At 47.7% G+C, this 9,078-nt stretch overlaps 1 protein-coding gene across 1 annotated transcript in view; it reads right to left on the bottom strand.

Moving 5' to 3' along the window:
- Positions 1-4,898: 4,898 nt before the first annotated feature.
- CD2 (CD2 molecule) overlaps positions 4,899-9,078 on the bottom strand; it is an 11,202-nt gene continuing 7,022 nt past the window's right edge. The window contains exons 4-5 of the mRNA XM_007452638.1: positions 6,288-6,410; positions 4,899-5,197 (exon numbers count right to left, since the gene is read on the bottom strand). Of these exons, the coding sequence (XP_007452700.1) occupies positions 4,899-5,197; positions 6,288-6,410 (422 nt within the window). The remainder of the gene's footprint in view (positions 5,198-6,287; positions 6,411-9,078) is intronic.

Raw genomic sequence — 9,078 nt, 5'->3', positions numbered from 1 at the left:
CACCACGAACACTGACTTAGCAAATACTGAACTATGCTCCCAGGGGGGATACAGGGTTAGGTTCCTGGAAGCTTCTGGTCACACATTTTTATCAACTGATCAATACAGAACCTTGAACCTTGTTTTATGTGTGTTTCTGTTTAAAGACACCTAATTTAGTATACATTGCTGATGCATTAACATTGAACTCACGCCCAACAGTACTATAACTCATTCTTCAATGAAGCTTATCTGACACATGGGTTTTTCCCATAGGACACGTAGAGCCTTCTTGCCCTTAGGAACACTAGCACTTCAACACTGTTATGGACTAAATTATTTCCACCAAAATTTATATGTGGAAGCCCTAATCCCCAATGTGACCATGTTTGGAGATGGAGGAAGAGTAAGGACCAAAATCTCTGTGATCAGGAGGGGTTTAATGACTAGCTGGGTGGTTTTACTGGGAAACCTTGGTTGTCGGTGTCGTTGGGTCTTTTTAGATGAGATTTTTCTTTAGCTAATAAATCTTTCCCAATATCCTGCCTGAAAATATCATGAATACTCTGCCTGATTTCTGCAAGCTGGGTGGGGTAAGAGCTCAGTCCCAACATTCAGGAGAGAACTTGTATTTAATCCCTCTGTTTTTAATTGTGCTACTGTTTTTTGTTTTTTTTCCCTCTGTTCTCTTTGCCTTTGTGGTTTGTGTCTTTTATTTTTGTTAAGTTTAATGTTATTTTTGTTGGGTTTCAGAAGGGAGTAAAGGCTGACGCATGAGTTAAGGCTGCTACCCTTAACTAGAAACTCCCCTGCCTTACGGTTACCCCTGAGCTGCTCTCTCCCTGAAGACAGCTCCCCGCAATCCAGGTTTTGCTTCCCCAGTCCATGTGGCTGGGCTCTGAGGCACCAGTTCATGTGGGACCTCCGGGACTGCTTGACTGTTTGCTAAAATCCATGAAATTGATTGGCCCTCCCAACATCTGCTGTAAGCACCTTCCCGATGTCAGCCCTGACCAGTGGGTAGATCTCAGACCCTATCAGAGGCAAAGACCCGAACTTCCCTTGCCACCCCTTCCCCTGCTCTGTATTGCTGTGAATAAACCACCTTCTTGTGGTTTTCAACCTCCATCTTGTGGAGTGATGTCCAAATGTGTCATCAGGGTGGCCCTGCTTATGGGGCCAGAGAGGTGTCAGCATGCTGGTGGCTCAATCCAGGCTTTGTGGGGCTGCCTCACAGGTCTGTTCTCTGCTTTTAATATATCTGGCATTGGATTTTATCAATTTGTCCCATGTGGCCAGATGTTAGGAAACTAACTCAGGTGACTCAAACTCACAGCACACTAAGTCACCTTACAGAGTGCTTATTTATTAATTTAAAATGGGTTGTGTCTCTTTCCAGTACTGGACCATTTGTATCTGCTATCCAGGGTATTCATTCTCAGGTATCAAGCCAGAAAGAAAGTTCAGAGTTTTCAGATTTCTGCTGTACACCAGGGCATCCCAGTTACATTTACAGACATTATTTCTAGTTAATCCTCACTTTAACCCTGTGAGGTGTTATCCCCATTTTACAGATGAGAAAACCAATGTTCAAAGAGGCTGAGTAAATTATTCAAGCTTTCAAAACCAGTAAGAGAGAGTCAGAACCTTCTGGCTGCTGTACTTGTGGGCCTCATCCTCCTTTGAACTAGAGGACCACAGAATGAGACACAGAGATGAGATGGTCTCACAAGGTTCATGTCATAGCAGAGTTCAGGGGTCAGGAAGGGCCTCTTTCATGACCCTCGATCTGAGTCCTGAAAGAAGAGTGTGGACAGGTGAAGAGCCAGGTGAGGAGTGTGGGCAGTGGGGTCAGCACGTGCAATGGTCCTGCAGTGGGGAACACATGGGTGAGCTTGAGGAACCGTGTGGCTGCAGCCCAGCCAGCCCAGGCGAGCTCACCCTAGAGACTGCAGAAGGAAGACTGAGATGAAATTGCTAGTCTGCAGCCAAGGTCCCCTTGGAGCTAGGCTGACCCAGTTGCTAGGATCAGACTGCTTTTAGGGAGAGCAGGGAGGATATCAAAAAAACCGGAATTTTCCATCTTCATGTGACACTCTAGGGTGTTCCAGTGTCTCAAATTACCTAAATATATCTTCCAACTAGGATGAATTCATTGTAGTGGACATTACCCATAGAGGATTGTTTAACTGGACTGTCGCTGTTTTTCTTACAATGCTGTATTATCTATAAAGTCCTCAGGTTTGACAAGTCACTGATGATTAATAATTGGAGGACCAGTATTGGACCACCAGACCTGTGGTTCCCCACTTGAAAACCCCTCAGAATTGTTATTGTTAAAACTGACAGAGCCTCACCTGGCCCTCAGCATTGTTATTGTTAAAAATAACAGAGCCTCTGGTCCCAACCTAAGCTACTGAATCATCGATTTTTTTTTTTTTTTCTCACAAGCTCAACAAGCTATTCTGCAGCTGGCCTGACCACTTCTCAGAAAGTCCACACTCTGGGACAGGCTCAGTGGGAGATCACACAACCTCAGCAGGGGTGACTGCAGCACAAATCTTGAGTGAGGCCTGTGTTTTCCGACTCACGGTGGAGATTCCAGCAGGCCAGGGAGTGTATCTTCCCTATGTAGATGCCATGGATGTTCACTTCCCTTCCTTTCATCAAGACCGTACTCACCCATTGAGTCAACTGGCCAGTGAAATTTTCAGTAAAGTGGTACGGGCAATGCTGAGAAATGGTCAACGTCCTCAGGAGGCTTATTAACCATGCATTTCATTGCTTCTAAAATGCACTTTTTATTCACATTTTAACACCTCAGGAATGGGGTTGGGCCTAAAATTGATTGTATCTTAGCATTTGTTACAGTGTGATTGAGACTGTTTTTTCTTTCTCATGGTATGTAAATAATGGTGCCAGTTAAAAATCAATGGTATCTTCAAATTGATGAAACATAGTAGTTGAAAAAGGAATAACGTATTTATATAAACAGGTAGTCGGTATGAGCTTCCTCTTGCTGTTCCCTCTACATGGGTAATCCTGTACCTCTGCTTCACCAGTTCTACTCATCTATTACAACTCAGTTCAAATGCCACCTCCTCCAGGAAGCCTTCTGTGTCACCCCAGTCCCACCACTCAATCCAGATTCCAAGTCCTTCCTCTGGGCTCCTGTATTGGTCTCTGACCTATACTTATCACACGGTTACATTTATCCTATAATTAGTCTACCCCTCCCACAACTAGACAGTGAGCGCCTTGAGAGCAAAGATGCCATGTACACCTCTGTTTTCCTAGTACCTAGCACAGAGCCTGGTATGTAGTAGAAGTTCAATAAATGTTTGTTGAATGAGTAAATGATGGATTGAATAGTTAGAGGCAATACATGTTCTGTATGATATATAATGCCACAAGATTTCAGGAGAAAAGCACAGAGCGGGCTGGCAAGGCCAGGGAGGGCTTCAGGAAGGGAATGGGATAGGAGCCATTCTGGCAGGATGGCTGATGGAATAGCGCGGGACTGCAATGAGGAAGGAGAAAGGGGGCAGTGCTAAGACCTTCATTTCTCTTCCTAGGTTGATCTTGTGATGACTGTTACTTGACTGGATTTCATGTTTGAATTTCAGGAAGCTATGGGCTTCCATTCATCATTATTCTTAATAATTAACTCTGGGTGCTAAAACAACAGATGCTCAGGTTCAGAGAAAAGAGCAGTTCAACCCTCCGTGAGCTCTCACAGGAAGTCCTGAATGTACATAGACTTTGTGGTTTAGACCTCAGAGCTTCCTGCCAGAGCCTGACAAGGTTTAGCAAGTCTAAGAAGTTGGGAGAAGGTGGGCGGATGGGACCACAAACAACATGGTACCAACATTTCAAAGCAGGTGCCTTCTCACCACCTATTGTTTTAGAGCCTTAACTGTAAACTGTTTTTTTGTCTCTCCCACTTCCCTCAAAGTACAGCTAGCATGACTGCTAGCTGGGGGTGGGGTCTGAACTTTTAATAATGGTCCCTTAAGACTTGGGATTTGCTTCAGCCAAGTTGTCTCTTAGCCTGCCCTTTCACATGTTGTCTGGTAGGCTCATGGCACCTGCAGTATTCATGGATTCCCCTCTTTTCAAGGATGGTTCTACAGATCGTGGTGACCATGTCTGAAGAGTCAAGGAAGTGAAATCCAAAATGAGATTATGTTTTCTGGTGTCTCTTGTTGAAGTTTGTGCACAGAGATTTCAATTCATTGTATAAATCTACCAATAGGCTGTGGGTCCAGTTTTGCAGTTGAGACCTGGGGAGTGGATTCTGGTTGTTCTGGTGGGGATTAAGGTGGCCCAGTTGAATTGGGATGGCCAAATTTGGTCCTGCCTTCACACCCCACCCACTAGCCTCTTTCTCATTCAGCAGCTGGATGCTGGGCTCCTTTCTACAACGAGTAGACGCTGGGGTTAAGTCAAGGCTTTTGTTTCACTTGTACTCCCGATATGGTGAGCAAGTGTCCACCTAAGAAAACCAAGGGTCTCCCAAGCAGGAAGATGCTTGTAGCGAGACACGGCCACAGCGACTGTTTGACATCTGACACCTGCACCTGCTCTGAGAGGGAGGGTAGGAGAGCTCTAGGATTCTGCGCTCGATCACTCATCATCCTAATGTGTGCACTTTTATTGTTTTTCCCTTCCTGATGAGGTGGAGATCTGTGAGGAGGCCAGAGACTCCAGACGTCAGACCACATGGCTGAGTTGGAAGGTACAGACATGGCTGTGGCTCCTGGGCTAGGGAGGTGATCATGGTCTGCTTGTAGAGCACACTTGATGGAAGTGTGGGCATGCACACCTGGAGTGGAGAAATTCCACAGTGCCTTTTACGGGAAAGGACGGTTTTTAATCTCTTTTAATTAGAGGAAGAGGACAGCTGCATCAGGAGACAGTTACGAGTTTTCTTCGACCTCACAGGGAGGTTTCGTTTGAACTCGAGGCTTGGGGAGGGGAGGGCCTTTTTGCGGGTGAATTTGTTGGCCCAGGGTAGGAGGAGGCCTCTTCTTCTGATGGTGCTGGACACGGGGGCCAGGAGGCCTGGGACGATGAGCGGGTGCTTGGGAACGATGACCAGGTATTGGAGGAGTTTGGGACATGGCTGGAGTTTGAGGAGTTGAGCCTGGAATTTGGTGGGGCTTCCAGCCCCTTTCCTCAGGGGTCACTCTCTTCCCTCTTATCTCCATCTCTTCATCTGCAACAATAAAACCTCTGAAGAGTTTTTCTCGGCAAGATACAATCAAGATCAATGTAACTATTTATTGAGTGCCCCTCCTGTGTACAAGATGTCACGTTAGCTGCTCTGGGGGATACCATGAGGAAGCAGAAGCCACCTCTACCCTCTAGAGATTCCAGGCCTTGGCGGGGTAGGGGGGACAGAAATGCCCACCAGAAAAATAGAGGGAGAGCCCAGGGCTTTAGAGACCAGTGGGGGATGGTTTTGTGCCTGGGTCTCCAGGGAGCAGAGAGGGCACTCAGACCCCAGCCCTGCCTCTGAGTCATCCCAGGGATCATGCCCTAGAGCACCTCAGGGTTAGAGCCCTTGTAATAGGATCTGAGTAGTCAGAGAGGACATTAGTCACTCCCTGCCTTTGGATGGGTCTCTCCGTTACATCTGCCTTCCACCCAGTTCTGCTGTAATTCACCCACACTGCTTTGAGCGGCCTGGACGCTCCTTGAGCCAGCTCCTCACTTATGAGCATAACTTTTTCATTCTAGGTGAGTTGTCAGACAGGCCTGATTCAAGGAAGAAACACTCACAGCCCTAACCCCTCCCCTTGGAACAGTGAATTGGAAAGGGGATATAAACATCCAGTTTTAGAACAAGTGTGTTCCTGTGAGTCCCTGATGTCCTGAAATTTTACCTGTGTTCCTAGGAGCTTGGTCTTGAACCCACCTTGGCCATACCCTCAGGAGAAGGCAAGATGTTTGTTCACAGAAATGGTGTTTCAAAGCTTATCTTTCTACCCACATAGATATATGTGGCTCATTCAACATATGTCCACACAGCTTTATACCCAGTCAGCCTCAGGTGGTGGATCCCAATGAGGCCGGCCTGGATGGAGCTTCTCAAAGCTCCCACATTGTTACCACTGAGAATTTGTTTTTTCAAAAATCAAGCTAACCACAAAATGGAACAAACTGTAACTGCCGGTTACAGCCCTGACATTCTGAAACTACCCATCTCCATTATTTTCTTTCCAGACTCTAAGTGCCAGACCCATGAGTTGTTTCCACGGGGATTTCACCCAGGCCTGCAGTGGGACAGAAGAGAGGGAGCTTACCATTTCTCCTACTCCTCTGTTTTTTCCTCTTGCTAATGTAGAAAATGAGTAGTGCCACGAAGACAAGGAAGACGGTGCCTCCTCCACAAATGCCGATGATGAGATAGATATCCAGACCTTTCTCTGCAAGAGGAACAGACGTGGGATGGATGGGAGAGTCCTGGGAAGAGGGGCCATTTCGTTGCTCTGGCCAAGGACTCGAGGACTCCTGCCTCCTATCTCTCAGACAAAAGAGCTTGGTGGGACTTTTCAACCTCAGGGAAGCTAAACTCATGGCGGCTGGTGAACTGGGTCAATACCTGAGTGGGTGCACAGTCCAGGATAAGCCCTCTCAGAACGTTCCTTGGAGAACTGCTCTCCTGAACCACAAATGCCTGATTCTTCACGTACCAAGCACTGTCCCCTATCAAGGAGAATGTCACAGAAGTTTAGATCTGAGAAAGAGTTTAGAGAAAATCTAGGGTAATCTCTAGTTTCACAGACAAGGCCCAGAGAGGGAGGATGAGTTGCCTGAGGCCACACAGTATCCATTCCTGAGTGGTTCCTTTAAGCAGCCCCTCGTCTCCATGTTTCTGCACTGTTTTTCCAGCTTCATCTCTGGCTGCCCTCCCACATCATGATTTTTTATCACCCTCTTGACCAGAAAGTTTCTAAAGACAGGATACATGTTTCACGTGTCCAACCCAGTTCTCTGACCTCAGAGGCAGCACCCCGTCCCAGATTTTCCCTGGCCTGTGAGAGAAACTCAGACACACAGTGAGTTAGCAGCAGCAGTGGACTTGATCTTCAGCTCACAGACCTTCAGCTGCTGTCATGCCATGAGGATAACAACGACTGTGTTAAGAGAAATGGGTTTGAGTGCAGGCTCTTCTAGGCAAGAGCTGTGTGACCTTTGGCAAGTTACTCCACCTCTCTGAGCCTGTTCCTGTCTTTAAAAAATGGAGATAAGGAACTTATATCACAGGTGGCTGCTGGAAGTCAATCAGATAATGGATGTGAAAGTGCTTTGTAAACTGTAAAACTACACACAAAGATGAGGGTCTGCTCTGACTACAGTTCTGTGCACCAGTGCTTCTGGGAGCTATTTCCCAGGAGGGATGCTGGGCCATCTGCCCTTTTGTGAGTCAACAGCAGTCACAGAGGCAGCAGCTGGGGCCAGGGTTCAGGGGACTCGTACATCTGGAGAACAAATGGAGCTCTGCCCAACATCACAGGGAAACCCTTCTCTAGCCAAACATTCCTGGGAAGATGCTATTGTTCATGAAGCCCAGGATGGGCCCCAGGAGCAAGCCAGAGGCTCAGAAACGAAACTAAACAGGTTTCCAGACTGCGGTGGGTTGCTAATCCTTGCTTTCTTTCCTAAGTCACTCTCTGACCCATTCTTTGCCTGCCAGTTACGCAGCCTCTCTATGCTCTGTGGATGAAGGGGCTTCTATTGGAAAAGCAGGCATAATCCTAACCTGCTGTGAAACTGGACCGGGAAAGTTAGGGGGGGTCCTTTAGGCTCTGCCTGCTTGGAGGAAGGGCCAGGGCTATTGGAGTCCACCTTGGGCTGAGCCAAGGACTTCCACGGTCTGACCTGGGTGAGGGGGGGCATGGGCCTAGGACCAGTTGGGGAGCAGGGACTAAACCATGCAGCCACTAGCTTGTCTTCTCAGAGTCCTCAGGCAGGGCAAGCACGCCCCTACCTGGGCACACTTGGGAATGTTGGAGCGCCTTACACAGTCTGTTCACAGATTTGTCCAGCACAGCCTCTGGGGGCTTTCTGCGGGGAATGTTCCAGCGTGTCTCAGAGGCAGCTGTGGCTCTGTCATTCAAAGCTATGTCCTCACAGTCACTAAAACCAGCCACACTCCTTCCTGCACTCCCTCTTGGAGATAACGTGCCCGTGAGTTTATGTGGTGGAGTTCTTGTGTGTCCAAACCTGCTCCTTCCTCCTACTATTTTGCTTTTAAGTACATGGTCATCTTTTCTGAGTTAAGTGCTTAATCTTGTCATTGTTCCTCTCTGCCTTGGCCTTTTAGGATGAAACATCCAGGTCCATTTTAGAGTCTTCAAGAGCAGCCCTGTCCTCCCCAGTCTCCCCCTAGGTATTCCTCCCATCTCTCTAGTGGCCCCTTCCCAGACTGGCTCCCACTCTGTACCACAGAGTAAGGGACAGGAATGCTCCAGTCTTCAAACCTCAGCTTCCCCCAAAGCCCTTCTTCCCTTGCTCCATCCCTCATGCACACACATTTTTATACTGATGGGATCTAGTTAAAATAAGCGTGGAGTAGGGCTGCCAGATAAAACACCGAATGCCCAGTTAAATTTGAAATAAACAACGAATAGTTTTTAGTATAAGTATGTCCCACGCAACACTTGGAACACATTTATACTGTCTCTTTTTATTTGCTAAATCTGGCAACTCTAATCAACAGCCTCCTAAAAGGGGATAAGAGCTTGTGAAGTCGAGGAGGGGCGACTTCAGTCACTGTGCCTTAGTGATGGGGGGCACGGAGGGACGGCTGGTGGGCAGACATAGACTTCATAGGAGGTGAAGTGACGCTGGTCTGAGCGTGTGACTGGCAGACTCTAGGATGGTCCCCGCTGAGCCCTGCCTCCTGGTATTCCCACTGGTGTGACACCCCTTCTGATTAGATGTGGGCTGGACTTACTGAGAGGCTCCTAATGAATAGAATACCGCAGCAGTGATGGGACATCTATCACTCCTGAGATCAAGTACAAAAAGTCCACAGCTTGGGCTTCCCTGGTGGCGCAGTGGTTGAGAGTCCGCCTGCCGATGCAGGGG

Source organism: Lipotes vexillifer, unplaced genomic scaffold, assembly GCF_000442215.2.
Source record: "Lipotes vexillifer unplaced genomic scaffold, Lipotes_vexillifer_v1.1 scaffold1343, whole genome shotgun sequence".
Classification (NCBI taxonomy): Eukaryota; Metazoa; Chordata; class Mammalia; order Artiodactyla; family Lipotidae; genus Lipotes; species Lipotes vexillifer.
This window is presented reverse-complemented; position numbering and strand designations above follow the sequence as displayed.